This window comes from Mustela nivalis (assembly GCF_964662115.1).
Source record: "Mustela nivalis genome assembly, chromosome: 7".
Lineage (NCBI taxonomy): Eukaryota > Metazoa > Chordata > Mammalia > Carnivora > Mustelidae > Mustela > Mustela nivalis.
The window spans coordinates 4800416-4817749 of NC_139026.1; the positions used below are offsets into that span (position 1 = coordinate 4800416).

At 52.7% G+C, this 17334-nt stretch overlaps 1 protein-coding gene across 1 annotated transcript in view; it reads left to right on the plus strand.

Moving 5' to 3' along the window:
- The first annotated feature begins 7373 nt into the window (after positions 1 to 7373).
- The window catches only part of SULT4A1 (sulfotransferase family 4A member 1), a 30041-nt gene continuing 20080 nt past the window's right edge, over positions 7374 to 17334 (plus strand). The window contains exon 1 of the mRNA XM_082739475.1: positions 7374 to 7604. Coding sequence (XP_082595601.1) covers positions 7436 to 7604 — 169 coding nt within the window. The 5' untranslated portion in view covers positions 7374 to 7435. The remainder of the gene's footprint in view (positions 7605 to 17334) is intronic.

Here is a 17334-nt window from a genome sequence, read left to right on the forward strand (position 1 = left end):
TGGGATTGAGCTGGCTTCTGTCCCCTCTGGCTGTCACAAAGGGGGCTGTCCTACCTTGAGTCATATGATCTCGAAGCCCCAAGGATTCCCTTCACCCAGAGCTGGGACGCCCTATCCCCATTCCCAGGTGCTGGGTTTGGGATTTCCTCGAAAGGGGGGGACTGGCCACCCGAGACACCAGCTTGAGGATCTACAGGCTCTGGGGGGCTCTGAGAATATTCTTGTTCCCCTGTCCTTTGTCCTGTATCAAGGACGTGGGCCGCTATTCCCGTGGGCAAACAGACCTCCCTTTATCACCCCCTCTCTCATTGGTTCTTTGGGGCTCACCCTAGAGCCAACTTTGCCCCCATTGCTTTGCTTTGTGTCTTAGACTGAGAAAGATAGTCGGCCACTCCCGCCTTCTTCTTCATCCTCCTCCTTCCCCAAGCAGCACGTTGCTAAATATTTCTAGCTTACTTGGCTGAATATCTCAATTGCTGATAAAACTCTTTTTGGTCTTTGTTATTTGTGACTCATGCATCAGGGTCACCTGTTCACAACTTGTGGTTGCAGTGACTATTCACAAGCCTCATCCACCGTGCTTTACAGTTTATAAGCTTCCCCACTTTCTCTCCCATTGAACTCTTAGACCTCTTCTCACGTGGCTTTAAAATCTGCCTGCCTATGGCCTTCTCCTTTGATCCCAGCTCTGCGCCCTGGGACCATGCACCCTGCCTGCTCCCTCTGCCTGGGGGCAGCATGGCAGAGATAAAAAGGGGGTGAACTGCCCCCTCTGGGGCTGATCTTCTCCATAGTGAATAGCCTGTGCCCTACAGCCACTCTCAGGGACATCCCCAACCCAGACTTTCTGCTCAGTAAACTACAACCCCTTACCCCTAGTTTGTTCAAATCCCTTTAGGAGGATGGAGTCCAGTGCTACCCCTGATACAATATGACCACTACTGCACCTAAATTGCCTTTCACCTCCCACCTACTCGTCACTGCCTCTGTGAATGCAGCCTCAGAATGAATGGGCTTAGCCTGGGCAACGCCTGTGGATTTCACTGAGCCATCCACCGACCGGGCTATGTTCTTCCTTAAGCCTGGAGGGGGCTCTGCTGACAAAGCAAACAGCCTGGGAGCTGATCCAGGTCAGAGTTCCCTGCTTGTTAACCCATATAGCCTCCTAGTACAGAGCCCTGAGGCATTACAGAAGAGAGGAGGGATCTAGGGCTCTGAACAGAGGTCGACGTGGGTCCGAGTCCCAATTCTGCAACTGAGCATGAATGTAACCTAGGGAAATGCCCTTTCGTGTCCGAGCCTCAGGTTTCCCCTGCATAAAATGCAGCGAACAGCATATGCCTCATGAAATATTAACTTGAGAAAAGTAAATGCTCCTTTTAGACTGCATCATATGATAAGAAAGAGGGAGCAGGAAGTGAAATGCACTAGCTTCATGTCTTCTGTGTGTTGGACACCAGACTAGGAGGACTACTGGGCCTCCTCTGAGCCTTAGACCACCCCGGGTGGGGGTTAGTCCAAAGAAAACTCAGGGGGGCCGTGATGGGGCCCAGACCTGTGTAATATCAAAGTCCCCTCTGGACCCATGCCGTGTTCTTCCATCAACAGAGTTAGAATCATGAGTTAGCCATGCTCCTTTTTCTCCCAATGTTCCAGCCGAGGACCTCTCTGGGCCTTGGAGCCCTGGCACAGCCATGGCTCCTATTCTCAATGCACTTTTCCAGGCTGACTGCAAAGCCCTGCCCCAGATTGGTTTTCTGAGTGCCAGCTGTCTGCAGGGTGTATCCTGATGCCTGAGGCAGATCCCTGTCCCAAGCAGCTCGCATGCTTCTGCTGTTAGTTCTGCGGACATAATAAGGAATCTAACCCTTTCAAGTGCACTCACTTTACACTTTACAAAGCCCATCATGTCAACTCTCTCAGTAACTCTGGGAGTTTGGTAATATACTTTGCATTTTATGGATGAAGAAACAAATGTGCAGAAAGGTTATGTTGATTGGTAAGTGGTAGAGCTGGAAATGCCCAAGTCTGTGCTCCAGGAAACAGAGAGATCCCTAGACCATTACAGCTTCATAGTACACCAGATCTACGACAGCAGGCAAATTTTGTCCTTGATCAATTCCTCATTTCCTGTCTTTAAAATCAGGGGTTGGATCACCTGGTTTCCAAGGGGCCTCCAGCTCTGCTCCGAAGCCCATAATATAGATGATTAATACCACTGTATTAGATATGATTCCAGGAGGGGATTACCCATAATGGAATAAGTTTCCGAGCCAGGTTTTCGTGGAAGCCTAGAATTTGGGTTGGCAGAAAGTAATTCCGGGAGGGGATACTGTAGGTGCAAAGGTAGGTAGGAGATGGCCATGGTAAGTTAAACCTGCAAGGAATCTGAGCTTCAGAGATGAGCTTCAGAGATGTGAAGTGTCTTGTCCCAGGTCCCACAACTGGTCAGGGGTGGGATTAGCATTCAAACCCAGATCAGGTTCCTTTCTCTCTGAACACTAGAATGCTCGGCGGAAATATTGAAGAGTCTTCTGCAAGGATTCTGATGTAAATGATCTTGATCTAGATATTTATCTGGGCAGGAGTATGGTTGGAGCCTCTATTTCCTGGGCACTGGTGTCCTCAGGGGCCACTGTGTGAGTGTGAATACCTGCCTGAGCCAGCAGTCTGTGCCTCAGACTTGCTTACTGTCATCTGTGCCAAGCAGGCTGTATGTACTAATCTGAGGCTGGGATCACGTGATGCTGGTGGGGTGACCTCTGCCCCAGCACTAAATCTTGGCTCACCAGGCATCCCCAGGGAGATGCCTCAACCTCTCTGAACTTTAAATCCCACCTCCAAAGTCTAATCTTGTATATTAACCAAGTATTCGGTGATGTTAAGGAACATGCATTATTTTTTCGCTGTGTTAATATATTGGGAATCTGTGTTTTGAAGAGTTTTTGTCTTTTAGAGATATTTTATAGATCTATAGTGAAATACTTATGAATGAAATAATACATGAGATTTGCTTCAAAATAATCTTGAATGAGAGTTGGTGAAACGTGGATTGGTGACAGTTGAAACTGAGTGATGAGTTCACAGAAGTTCACATAACTGTTTTCTCTAATTTTGTATACATTTGACATTTCCATAATAAACGAGTACTTAACATTAAAAATTGGATAGCACATGCAGATGGAAAATATACATCAAAACAGAACATAAAACTAGCAAAACCAGGGTGCCTGTGTGGCTCAGTGGGTTAAAGCCTCTGCCTTAGGCTCAGGTCATGATTCCAGCGTCCTGGGATGGAGCCCTGCACCAGGCTCTTTGCTCCGAGAGGAGCCTGCTTCCTCCTCTCTCTCTGCCTGCTTCTCTGCCTACTTGTGATCTCTGTCAAATAAATAAATAAAATATTTTAAAAAAAACCCAAAACAAGACAAAACAAAAAACAAAACTAGCAAAACCTGGGCCTCAGGGAGCCATGGCTATCGGAGTCCCCGACGTGAAATCTGGAGGGCAGTAGGATCTGGTGCACTGGGAGCGTTCAGCACCACGGACAGCAGCCCACAGCAGCTTCCCTCTGCCTCGACACCCTTAGGGATCGGAAACAAAACTTCTGCATCCAACTTTGTGGGAGAGGTCTGTTCAAGACAGGTTATCCAGTTTCTTACACACCTCCAGAGAGGGGCCTTCTCTACCCATAGGGTAGACCAGGCCTTGGTGGACAGTTTGGGCTCCTAAGAAATTTCTGTTTTCTGCTCCATAAGGATATCTTTGTCAAAAATCAATCATGTATGTGTGTGTCTATTTCTGGGCTTTCCATCCTGTTCCATTTATCTATATGTCTGTGCTGATGCCAATCCCATACTGTCTTGATTTATAGCCTTATGGTAAAAAGCCTTGTAGTAAGTCCTGAAGTCATCTTCCAAATTCATTATTCACTTTCAAGGTTGTTTTAAGTATTCTAGGTTCTTTGTTTTCCCATAGAGATTTTAGAACCAACTTGTTAATTTGCACAAGAGAGGCCATTGAAATTTTGCCTGAGACTGTACAGACTCTACAGATGAATCTGAGGAGAATGGGAGTCTTAAAAGTCTGTTTATTTATTTGACACAGAGAGATAGAGACAAGAGAGGGAACACAAGCAGAGGGAAAGGGAAAGGGAAAGGAAGAAGCCGACTTCATGCCGAGCAAGGAACCTGATGTGGGGCTTGATCCCAGGACCCTGGGATCATGACCTGAGCCGGAGGCAGACGCTTAATGACTGAGTCACCCAGGTGCCCCAGAATGGGTGTCTTAACAATGTTGAGACTCCCAACCCACGAACAGGGTATATGTCTTCATTTCTTTAGGTTCTCCTTAATTTCTCTCATCAATGTCTTGTAGCTTTTGTCATACAAATTTTGCACATATTTTCTTAAATATATTTCTAAGTCATTTAATGTTTTCTGATGCTACTGCAAATTATATTTTTAAAATTTCAATTTTAAGAATTTCAATTTCCAATTGTTTGTTGGTAGTATGTAGAAATGGAATTGTTTTTTGCCTTTTGACCTTGTATCCTGCGATCTCAATAAACTCATTAATCCTAATAGCTTTTGGGGTAGAATCCTCAAGGTTAGCTCTTTTAAAGTTTTTTTTTTCAGATTTTTACTCTTAAAAAATCTGAACCCATAGAGAAGTTTCAAGTAATACAACCGAAGTAGACAGAATAACACTGTGTCTCCCCAACTGTGTCCCCCCACTGTGTCCACACCCTAATCCCCAGAACCCATGAATATGTTATGTTACATGTCAAAGAGAATTAAAGTTGCAGATGGAATTACAGGTGCTAGTTGGCTGATCTTAATATAGATTATCCTGGATTGTTGAGTGGGTCCAAGGTAATTACAAGGGTCCTTAAAAGTGGAAGAGGGACACAAAAGAAGAGTCAATGTCAGAGTAATATAATGTGAGCAAGACTAGACCTACCACTGCTGGCTTTGAAGATGGAGAAAGGGGCCACAAGCCAAGGAGTGTGGTGGCCTCTAGAAGCTAGTAAAGGAAAAACAATGAATCCATCCCTAGAATCTCCAGAAACTCCTGGATTTTAGCATAGTGACACCCTCATTAGATGTCTGGTCTACAGAACAATAAGGTAATAAACTTTTGTCTTAAGTCACTGAGTTTGTGGTAATTTGTTACAGCAGTAATAGAAAACTAGCAAAACAATGAACCTATGCCATCACCAACATGCACACACATATGTGTATGTGTACTTTTAAAAATTGTTATGTAGGGGCGCGTGGGTGGCTCAGTGGGTTAAAGCCTCTGCCTTCGGCTGAGGTCATGATCCCAGGGTCCTGGGATCTAGCCCCGCATAGAGCTCTCTGCTCAGCAGGGAGCCTGTTTCCTCCTCTCTCTCTGCCTGCCTCTCTATCTACTTGTGATCTCTGTCTGTCAAATAAATAAATAAAATCTTTGAGAAAAAAAATAAAATAAAATTGTTATGTAGTAAGTATTTTCATTGTGTGGGTATATCACAATTTATTCAGTCTACCACTGATAGACATTTGAGCTGTTTTCTTTTTTTTTTTTTTTTAAGATTTTATTTATTTGTCTGAGAGAGAAAGAGATAGAACAAGCAGGGGGAGTGTCAGGGAGAGGGAGAAGCAGGCTTCTTACTGAGCAGGGAGTCCGACGTGTGGCTTGATCCCAGGACCCTGAGCTGAAGGCAGCCACTTAACTGACTGAGCCACCCAGGTGTCCCAAGCTATTTCCTATTTTTTGTCTAATATGTACAGAGTTCTTCTAATTAGGCTTTTCAGTCTAGTCCCCGTGTCCTTTTGACCTATCCTATCATTTTTTAACATTTTATTTTTTACCAAGATGCTTTAGACTCATTTTGTACTTTTTTTTTTTCCCCCAGCCCTGGACTTGGCCTTGTTTCCCTGCCTCCCCTCCCCCACCCCAAGAGAGTCTGGTTCCTTTTGGTGGGGAAGTATTTAGGGCCAAAGATCTGGACACATGGTGTGCCTCGTTATTACTAGAATACCAGTACCTAAAAGCATTTTCAGCAAAGATAAATAGGGATTTAAAAAAACAGTAAGTTCATGTCAGTACCTCAGATTCCAATCCAAAACCTTCTCCCTTGACTTCTCCTGTAGTGAGAGCCCTCATCTGAAACATCAGGCAATCGTTCTTTCATTTGTTCATTTTCTCCAGCCTTTGGCTAGCTGTCCGTGTCATTACCTAATCGTTAATGTCTCAGGTGCTTGGATTGTCCTCTTCTGTTTGGATGAAGACACCCACAAGCCTCCAGAGCCAAGGTTAATTCCTCTTTCCTCCTTCTGCCCACTGTGTACACATGGCCCGTGCCCCCCCCCCACCCCGCTCACGCGTGTGTGTCTCCATGCAAGTACATCATTCCAGAGCAAGAGAGAGAGGGAGTAGGTCCTGCCCACCTGCTGTGCTCAGGATTCTTGCTGCTACAGTCATCTCTGCGCCCTCCCAGCTATAGTGCCTAGGCCTAGAGATGATCATTCCCTTTCCGCAGTGGAGGACATCTAGACTCAAGAGAATTAGACCGGGACCCCACTGTTCTCATCTTGTGTTCCCCCAGCCCCAAGCACGTGGTAGATGCCTAGTACACTTGTGCTGAGTGAATGACTGAATGGACTGAAACCCCTTTAGATCATTTGTTCTCAAATTGCAGAATGAAAAAAAAAAGTGCTTTATTAAATGCAGATTTGAAGGCGCTATCCCGACCGACTCTGTCTCTTGAGGTCCGGGGTTGGCCCTGGAACCTGCAGTTAACACCCCCCCTTCCGCCCCCGGGATATTACGAAGCGTGTTATTCGTAGCGCCCATCACCACCTGAGATTATCTCGGTTACTGACGAATGTAAGCTCCAGGAGAGCCGGGCTTCCGCCTGCTGTAGCTCGGGAACCTGGGCCAGTGCCTGGTACGGATCAGAGGGTCCCTAAATATCTGTTAGATGAACCTTTAAGGTCACTTCTGGCAGGAGCGCTGGTGAGCCTGCAGAGCGCTCGCGGAATGACGGCGTCCGCGGGTGGATGAATGAGCGCGCGGCGGGGGGGGGGGGTGCGGACTGCGGGCGCGAAGGCGGCGGCGGCCAGGGGTCCTGCCCACCGCAGGGCGGGAAAACTGCGGCTCGGTGCGGAGCGGGCCCGGCCCGGAGACCCCGCGGCGTCACGTCTGCGGAGGGCAGCCGGCGCGCGGCGGGCGGGGCCATGACGTCATACCGCGGAGCGCAGGCGGGGCGGGGCGCGGGCCGGGCGGCGCCGTGACGTCACGCCTGCGGAGCGCCGCGCGGCGGTTGGGGCGGCGGGCTCGGGCGCGGGCGCGTGCGGGGTGCGGGTGCGGGCGCGGGCGCGGGCGCGGGGCGCGGGCGCGGGGCGGGCCGGGAGCGGGCGGCGCGGCTCCGGGGCCGGGCGGCGGCGGCGGCATGGCGGAGAGCGAGGCCGAGACCCCCAGCACCCCGGGCGAGTTCGAGAGCAAGTACTTCGAGTTCCACGGCGTGCGGCTGCCGCCCTTCTGCCGCGGGAAGATGGAGGAGATCGCCAACTTCCCGGTGCGGCCCAGCGACGTGTGGATCGTCACCTACCCCAAGTCCGGTGAGCCCCGCGCAGACCCCGCCCGCCCGGCTCTGCGGCGCGCCGGCCGCCAGGGGCCTCCCGTCGGGGGCGGGGAAGGAGGGGGGAGGGGACGGAACATCACCGGGCGGGGTGGGGGTGGGGGTGTGGGTGGGGGGGTCGGCCGGCATTTGGGGAAACCAAGGCCGGAGACCTTCCGAGGTGGGCCCGGCTGTCCACGGCTGGACTGGACCGTGCGTCCTGGGGATGGAGCCTGTTAGGCCGGAGCTTTCAGGACAGGCCCAGGGCTGCTCGCTACCCCTCCCTGGAGCCTCTCCCGTTACCCGGCTGGCTGTGTGACCTTGGGCAGTCACTTAACCTCTCTGTTCCTGGGCCAGGTTCAGCTTTTGATGAGTGCAAAGTCTTGGTGATCATTTGGGAAGGGGGCTAAAACGGGCGTCAGGGCGTCCCTCATTTTCTGCGTGGGCGCCGGGTGGGGGATGGGAGCAGCCATGCATGCCCGGTGTTGCCTTGTTTCAGGCCCGGCCCCCGTCACTCAGGGAGCGTCAGGCAGGACGTAGGGCATTCATATTTCCCAGCATTAATTGACCTCATACTCATGATAGTCGTGTAAGGTAGAGACGGCCATCTTCACTTTTCAGTCTAGGCAGTGAGGCTCAGAGAGGGGCAGTGGTTTGCCCAAGGTCACACAGCTGATAAGTGGCAGAGCTGGGATTTAAAGCCAGGCTGGTCTGCCCAGGACTTGACATACGAGATCATCATGTGGTGTCTCTTCTGAGGTTTGCAGGGGAAAGAGGCCGCTTCCCTGTTCTTGGAGCACACCCGAGGGTTTCCCTTGTTGCCACTGTATTGGAGAAGGAGGGAGACACTTGGATCCAGACTGGGCAGTGTGTCTGTAACTGGTCTAGACAGTGGCCAGCCTGGAGGTCATGTTGGCTCAGCAACAGTGTAGCTTGCCAAGGTCTCCCAGCTGTTGCAGGGTCTTCAACTCCTGAGGGGTAGGCCTGATCCTCTGAGGAAGGCTGAGGATGGGGTCTCAGCGGCAGGTGGGATGCGTGTTGGTGGGGGAGGGGAGATTGAAGAGGTCTGAAGGTGCTGCCAGGCTGTCCTTGGGAAGGGGGAAAGGGAGGAGATGCACACAGGACACTTGCTGTGGCGAGGGGTTTTCCTTCTGCAGCAGCCCCACAGCCCCATGGGGATAGGGGACTCAGCCTTTTCCCTTCAGAGCCATAGATCTCATACAGCTGAGACCCCCAGCTGGGTGTGGGATTGTGCTTTGGACCCACGTTAACAGTGAGAGCAATCAAGACTAAAAATCATCTCATGTCAGTTTAGGACAGGGTTTGCCTCCAAATGAATTGTGAAAAACTTGGTTTGGGGAAAGCTTTAGGATTTTTGAATTGCAGATGAGGGGTTCTGCTTCGTGTACCTTCCTCCATTTTATGAAGTTAAGAAGCTGGTGGGGGAGGTGGCACGGGCCAAAAGCCTCACTTGGAAAGCTGTGTACTTGGGGCTCGTGGGGCTGCTTTAGAGGGACCCTCCATTGGGGACCCTGGCGTGGTTCTGCAGGGACCTTTCTGGGCACCTTGATGAGGAATGAGGTGTTAGTTTAAGGAGGTTTTTCTAGATGACCCAAGCTCAAATCTGGTTGGTAACTTGCATCTTTCAAAGACAGATGAAAGCACACTCTGAACTTTTTATTAAGAAGAATAAACAGGGCTCTTTCCCTTGGTGACAGAAAACCCAGTGGTGGCCTTGGGACCCTCGTGCCTTGCGTGAGATCCCTGCAAGAACCCTAGAGAGCCACCTCTTTAAAGCTTAAAAAAAATTCCCAGCAGCCCTTATGGCCTTTCCAGGCTCTTACCAGTCCTCTGAAGGCTCCTGTTCTCCCCACCGCTGTTCCTCAAGTTGGTTATGTGAAATGAGCAAGGGGGTGGAACACTGGTCTCCAAAGTCTGTCGCGTGTCCAGTGGAATGACCTTGCAAGTGGTCAGAGCTGGAAGGGCATGTAGAGCCCCTTGTCCTCTCCCCACTACCCCGCTGATGGGGAACAGGGGTTCACGGGCCTGGAGCGTCTCTCGTGGTAATTAGATCCTGTTTTTTTCCCCCAATGCTCCACTATGCTCTAGAAGGATTTTGTTTGTTTCTGACATTTCAGCTCAGGGGACAGGTCAGGACTACACTGCCCACTCTAGGAGTGGTTACATGTGGTTTTTTTAAATTCAGTGAGTCGAGATGAAATAGAAGTCGAAATTCAGTTCCTCAGTAGCGCTCGCCGTGTCTCAGGTGCTCAGGAGCCACACGTGGCCGTGGCTGTCATGTTGGACTACAGGGACGTCGGGGACTTCCATCGTGGCTGGAGTTCTCGGGGATGGCACCCGTTCAGACTGTGTTGCAGATCCTGGGAACCCACTGTGCCTTCTGGGGACGACTGTTGTCTATCTCCATCCTGGTGTATCATCATTTGTTCTTATAGCCTCTTTGATCCAAGGCGGTCGTAGTGTTAAATCGGCTCGTCTGTGGGAAGCTCTGAGGACTATCTGGCTGGGTGATGGGGATCACTGCTGGTGTTTTTGCCAGCAGGTTCCTGGTCCCCAAAGTCATGGACCATCAGCTTGGGATATGCTCCTTGCCTGGGCCAGAGCACCCGCCTCCTGATGTTGTTTTCCTTTCGCGCCCTGAACAGCATCCACACTCTCCCATCACTGGTTAGGAGGGAAGAAGTGAATCACCGCTGAGGGGTGAGAGCCCCTGGGTCCTGGCCCTGCCCCTGTCCCCGGGTGACCTCAGTTTGCTCGTGAAACATGAGGGGCTTGGACCTGATGGACTCCCTTGAGTCTTAATTGTGAAGACAGCCTGGGGTGGGGGAGGCTAGAGGGAGACCCTCAGGTCCCAGGCAAGGTGGATGACTTCCTTTTCTTTATATGTGCACGTCACCGTGCCTAGGAGAGGCCGGTTGGGGAGTGTTGCTAATGTGGTGACACTCTCCTCAAGGAAAGGGGGTGACATTAGGAAGCCAGGCTCCTGAGGCTGAAAGCTAATTGACAGGGTCAGGTCAGGGGCCCAGGAAGGAGGATCACTGGAGCACTGCATGGAGGAGGTGGCCTGGGACCTTGATGTGAGGCAGGGTGGGATTCCAGATTTCAGCCCCAATCCCAGTGTCTGCCTCTCTTGAGCCTCAGAACAACCCTGTGTTCTTGTGGTTGTTTCCATTTTGTGGATCGATACAGGTCCAGTGAGGGGAGTGGGGGAAGGGGTGGACCCAGCATCTGAGCGGGCAGTTTTTACTTGTAGATGGTGGCAATGAACAGGCCCCAGAGAGATGGGGGGATGGGCACCCGCATTTGCCGAGCACCTGTCGGGGCCAGGTGGGTCCCAGATGTTTACCTCTGGCATCTGGTTTCATTTTCCCACTGTCCGGGGAGGAGGCGGTTCACGGCCTCAGTGCGTGGACCAGGAAGCGGGCTAGGAGATGTTGAGGGGGGACTAGTGCTCTCGTGCACAGCGACAGCGGCACAGCGACAGCGGCGGGTGGCCCGCATCCCGGAAGGGAGGGCAGGGGTTTGAAGTGTGTGATGGGAGCTCTCCTTCCGGAGGCGCCGAGCCGGTCATCTTCCTCCCCTTCCCTTTCTGTCCTTCCCCTGTTCTTCCCTTTGCTCTCGTCCCGACTGTCTGCGTGTAATCCGGGGTCTTGGGATTGGGGAATAGGATGGCATGTCCAGGCTCCTGGATTGGCAAGGGGGACCCTGTTCCTTACTACCGCAGGGGCTCGGAGGAGAAAGCCTGAAGACACCGTCCCCAGGGCTCTGGAGAGCAAAGGAGCAGGGGCCCCTGGGAGGAGTGTCTTCTGACCCCAGCGGACTGGGAGATCCTGGCGACCCCCCAGCGGCAGGGGCTTGTCCTGATTCCTTATTCCTCCTCGACAGGGACAACTTCTCCTGCCTCTCCTCTGCACACACCCCTCTGCACACACCTTGTGATCTGTATCCACTGCTCTGCCCCCTCCCTGTCCCCACTGGGGAACCAAGGCTCCCAGGGCCTGGGGATTTCTGGGAAAAGCAGTAATTAGAGCCTGTTTTCCCCTCCAGCCCTCCACTGCTAAGAGTATTTTCGTGTTTCTGGCATTTTCGCTCAGGTGACAGGTTAGGACTGTGCCGCCCACTTCAGTAGCCTCTGGCCACATGTGGCTTTTTAAATTCAATGAGTCGAGATGAAACACAAGTAGGAATCCGTTCCTCAGTAGCATTTGCTGTGTCTCAGGTGCTCAGGAGCCACACGTGGCCTGTGGCTGTCCTATCGGGCTGCACCTGGTAAGCTCTCGGAACCCAGCCCCCCTCCCCAGCCGTGGGCTTCCTCCTCCCTCACCTGGAACACACACGGCTTGCCCTCTTAGTTTACCTCTTCCCCAGCAGCTGAAGGGACCTCTTAGAAGCAAATCCAGCCTTGGTCGCTCCCTCGTTAGACCTCTACACTGCCTCTTCTTTGCCGTCAGGCAGCATTGAACTCCGTAGCCTGATCTGGGACCTGGGACCTGCGCTGTGCTTCCTCGGTACTTGCAGGAACCGGTGGAACCCGCCCGGTTCTTTCTTTCTTGCCTTTGCTCCTGGGGTACCCTCCCCGCTCCCTTCTCCTTCCTCTCCCCTCTGATTACCTGACGAGTCCTTCTCAGCTTCAAGATGCTGCTCGTCCCGTAAGCATGGGACCAGCCATCCAGCCTCCCAGGTCCCCGTCCTGGTACTGTTCAGCCGTGTCACCCGGTCGTCTTCTGGCTCACGTAGTTTCTGTGGACGAGTTGGCTGCCATTCTTTGTTCCTTTGTGGAGTGGGTCTTTTCTCCTCAGAGCACCTTCAGGATTTTCTCTTTGTCTTTGATTTTCTGCACATTGAACGTGATGTGTCCAGGTGTCTGTTTTTTTGATTGTCCTGCTTGGGGTTGTCTGAGCCTCTTGGATCTGTGGTTTGTTGCCTTTCATTATTTTTGTTAACATTTTAAAATTTAAATCCAATTAGTTAACATATAGTGTATTACTGGTTTCAGAGGTACAGACCTGTGATTTATCAGTTTTATGTCACCCCCAGTGCTCATCACATCACGTGATCTCCTTAGTGCCTGTCCCGCAGCCGCCCTGTCCGTCCACCCCACTCCCCTCCCGCAACCCTGTTTGTTTCCTCCGATTAAGAGTCTCTAATGGTTTGTGTCCCTCTCTGATTTCATCTTGTTTTATCTTTTCCTTACTTCCCCTTGGGTCCTCTGTTTTGTTTCTTAAATTCCACATATCAGTGGGATCATATGATAATTGCCTTTCATTATTTTGGAAAAAGTCTCATTTATTAGCTCCTCAAATATCTACAGTCCTGTTCTCTCTCCTTCTGAAATTCTGGTTACATATATGTGAGGTCAGTATTGTCCTACAGCTCTTGGATATTCTGGTGTTTCTTTTTTTTTTCACTCTTTCTCTATGTGATTCTGCTTGGGAATTTTCTGTTGACTAATCAGTTATTCGGGCCAACTGATTTTTTCCTCTACTGTGTCAGAGGTACAAAGTCAGGTCTGTGAGACATTCACACGCATTCCCCATTCCTGTTTCTGTGATTTAATTTTTTCTCTACCATTTCCACTTCTAGTTTCCATGTTGCTGCCAAAATATCCTGTCTGTTCAAGCATGTTGTCCACGTTTTCCATGAAATCCTTTAACATATTAAACAGACTTATTTTAAATTCTTTCGAGTCTGATTCTGTTGATTGATTTGTCTCTTGACCTGTGACAATTCCTTTTTCTGGCCTTTTTTTAATGAGTAGTCCTTTTCAATCGAAAGCTGGACATAGTGTACTGACTTTGGAGGTGAAGGTCAGTTGTATTTATGCTTGGAAATGGGCCTGCCTTTTTTTGCCAAGCCATTAGCTTGGAGGGGGAGTCAGTCTGGTATGAGTTGGGCTATATTTGGGTTCTGGGGTTGCTCTGGTCGCTTGAATGACCACTCGTTTTAATTCCAGTTGCATCACCTTGTGCTTAGCATGGGGCTGTGCTTCTGGAGGGTCTTTCCTTGTTGTTCCTGACCCACACATGCTTGTCCCCACACCCTGTCCCTCCCCCAGGGGTGATCTGTTGTTACTTGTGACTCTGATTTGCTGGCTTAGAGAGGAAGGGTTTCGAGGGGGAGGGCCCACCCCTCTGGGATTTCTGCCTCTTGGCTGCCCTGCAGCTTGGCTCTCTGATGCGTGAGGATCTTGTGGCTCCAGCCTTTGCTCTTTAGCACAGGAGCCGCGCTCCTCCAGCTCCCTGCATCCCAGGGAAGTGTCACTGCTTCCTCGTCTCTTGTCGGTCAGATGAGGCAGGGGGCAAGCCTGCAGATTCTGGAATGTTGGACAGGGAGCCGCATGGCACGATGCTCTGTTGGTAGGGAGCGAGGACCCAGCACAGGCTCCCGGGGTGCATTAAGGCGAGCAGAGGGGCGGTTGGGAGGTGGAAACGTCCCCAAGGTGCGCTCTGCTTGGGTCTTGGAGAGCCTGGAGCAAGGCTCAGCGTGGGGAAGTGAGGTGGGAGGGGGTCTCAGGAGGTGAGGGAGGAGGTGGTCGCAGGAGTGGTGCCCTTGTGGGTCCTGGGGCTCTCTGCCTGCTGGGGCTGCTAGATGGTGTGGAAGTGCCCCAGGGGCTCCCTTGGGGGGCGGGAGGGCGGTGCTCAGTGGCCAGCTCCTCTCCCTCAGTGGGAGAGGGTGTTGAGTGCGCTGGCTCCTGGTCCTTTGTGGCCGCCTCCTCCAGGGGCTGAGTGAGAGGCAGGCACGGCACTTGCAGGTGACGTCCAGGGTGGCTGGGCACCAATCGGGTCCGCTGGAGGAGGGGTGGGTTACAGATACCCGGGCCTGAGTCTCGGTTTGGGGCGAAGCCCTCACCCTTTCTGTGTCCTGCTCTTTGAAGTGGGGGTGATGGGCTCCGTGTCGCTGGGCGGTGGGGGGGATGGCACGTGGTATTGGGCCTGCAGTGCCCTGTGGGGACCTCGTACCTCGTTAGCCCTTGTTTCACTCATCCCCTCTTTCACGCCCACTCCACCTGGAACATTCTGGGCTTGTTGCTGTGTAAGAGTCCACTGGACTCGGTGCCTTAAACCAGACTGATACTGTAGCCTCGTGTCTGCTGTCCCTGGCCTTGGCTAACCCCTCCCCCCACCCCGGGGGGGTGTCTGTGGGTCAAGTGGAGGCTTCGAACAGGGCTGTGCAGCCTTCCTCCAGGTGACGCTGCTCCCAGCGCCGGGACCTGCAGGCCAGCCGGGGAACGGCCCGCTCCCGGGGCCGGTGGAAGCACAAAGGAGCAAGCAGAGTTCTGGGGCTTTGCGTCCTGCATTGGCCCCGGCAAGTGGCCTATTGTGTCCAGTGCCACAGAGCGAGGTGCTGCCTGCTTACAGCGCAGAATGTGGACGGGACACGGTGGAGGCGGGCCCCTGCTGCCCTGCCCAGATGCTTTTCTAGCTCGAAGCCCAGGAGAGTGTCATGCTTGGAACCTGAGGGGTGGAGGTGTGCCGGCCATGTCCGGCCCCCCAGACTTGGCGGGAAGAGTGAGGCTGGGCATCTGGGCCCCCGATTCGAGGAGCCTCCTCGGCCAGGGACTGTGGCCGCCTGGCTGTCTGAGGGCCGGGCGTGCTGTGGCTACTTGACGTCATCTCCGTGGGAGGCGGTAGTGCTGCTCAGCTGCCAAGTCTGTCTCCCCTTGGTGTCCAGCAGGGGCCCAGATGCTGGCATTGGGGCTCTGTGGGCCTAGAGGCCAAGTTCCCACAGTGGTTGGGGGGGCCCCAGCCTCTTCCTCCCCACCTGTGGGGGCTCAGGGCTAGAGCTGAAGCCTGCAAGTGAGAACACATGGCTCCAGGCCTTGGTGTGTTGCCCACTTGCTGTGTGAGCTTTGGGGTCTGTCTGTGTGTGTGGTTTGTGTGCATATGTGTGTTGTGTGTCTGTGTGTTATTTGCATGTGTGTGGTATGTGTGAATGTGGTGTGTGTGTCGTGTATGTGCTAATGTGCATGAATGTGTAGTGTGTGGTGTTTATCATGTGTTGGGGTGTGTGTGTTATTTGTGTAAATGTGTGGTGTGTATGAATGTGTCTAGTTTGTGGTGTGTGTGTCGTGTATGTATATGGTGTGTGTGTGGTACGTATGAATGTACATGGTGTGTGTGTCATGTGTATCTGTCATGTGTATGAGTGTGTATGGGGTTTATGTGTGTGTGGTGTGTGTTTTTACGGGTGTATGGTGTGTATGAGTCTGTAGTGTGTATGTGTCGTGTGTATGAATGTGTGTATTAATGTGCCCTATGTATGTGTGTGGCTGTGTTGTGTATGCATGTGGTGTGTATGTGTGTGCGAGTGTGGTGTATTGTATGGATGTGGAGTGTGTGTGAATGTGATACGTGTATGAATGTGTGTGTCATGTGTAGTGTGGTGTGTATGAGTGTGGTGTGTGTGTGATGTGTGTGATGTGTATGTGTGGCACATGGGAGGAACCGCTTGGTTTTGGATCAGAGTTTAGGGTTCTGGGATCATGGCTGCTGGTGTCTGTGGCCTGGGGTGGTTCATCTCCGAGCTGGTTCTTGGTGTGTGAAGTCCAGTGATGGTGGCCACCTAGGGGCTGGTGACAGTTGAGTGAGGACATGGCTGAGCCGAGTGACCGTGCCCAGGGCACTGAGCACCGCCGCTGTCTCTGGCGTGACTGCAGGCACGTATGTGAGCTGTGCCCATCTGCAGCCAAGGCACAGCGCTCCGTCCGGGGCGCCGCAGATGCCCATGTGTCCGGGGTCTCCTGGGAGAGCCAAGAGGGCCCAGGGGGCGTCTCTCCGGGTGAGGGACGGGCTTCCCCCGCGGTAGGTGCGTCTGCTCTCCTCCCTCTTCCAAGGGGGCTCCCGGAGGCCGTAGGGCCTGTGCGGAGAGGTCAGCTCCCACGGGAGCAGGGGACCCCCAGCACAGGGACCCGGATGGCCTGGGCCTGCTCTGCGGCCGCAGCTTCGCACGCTTGGTTGTTGCTGTTTCTGGACGGGCCTGGCTGTAACGCGTCGCTGTCCGGTGACATCAGAATGCCTGTGCGTGCATTCGGGGGAAGGGCATACTTCGCACACATGGGTTCATCTCTGCTTCCTCTTGGGACCTCACTGCGGACCGTCAGGGAGTAGGAAGGTCTGCAGCCCTCAGAGAGGGAGGGACAGTGACTTGGGATTTCGAACCCGTGCAGATCCCACGGTCAGATGCGGTGGCCGAGTGTGAACCAGCCTAGCAGGCGGAGAGCCGGGACGCGGCAGCCGGAGGGCCGCAGGCGCACCAGCAGTTCCCGCTGGGGGCCCCAGCAGTGGGGGGCACTTGACACCTCCGAGGGTGGTAGCTGTGACTGGGGACAGACGACAGGAGGCTGTTGCAGGCACGTTTCTTTCTTTTCTTTTTTAAGATTTTATTTATTTATTTGACAGAGAGAGAGATCACAAGTAGGCAGAGAGGGAGGTGAGGAGGGGGAAGCAGGCTCCCTGATGAGCAGAGAGCCTGATGCGGGTCTCGATCCCAGGACCCTGATGAGATCATGACCTGAGCCGAAGGCAGAGGCTTAACCCACTGAGCCATTTAGGCGCCGCTGCCGGCACATTTCTTTGGGAAATTTGATCCGGGGAGGCTGTGGACTTGGGGATGTTGAGCACAGTTCTCGGCTGGGATACGGTGCCAAGTTGGAAGTTGGGGGTCACCTGAAAGCTAGGTTCCCAGCCCCCTCCCCGCTTGGCTCCTGGGAT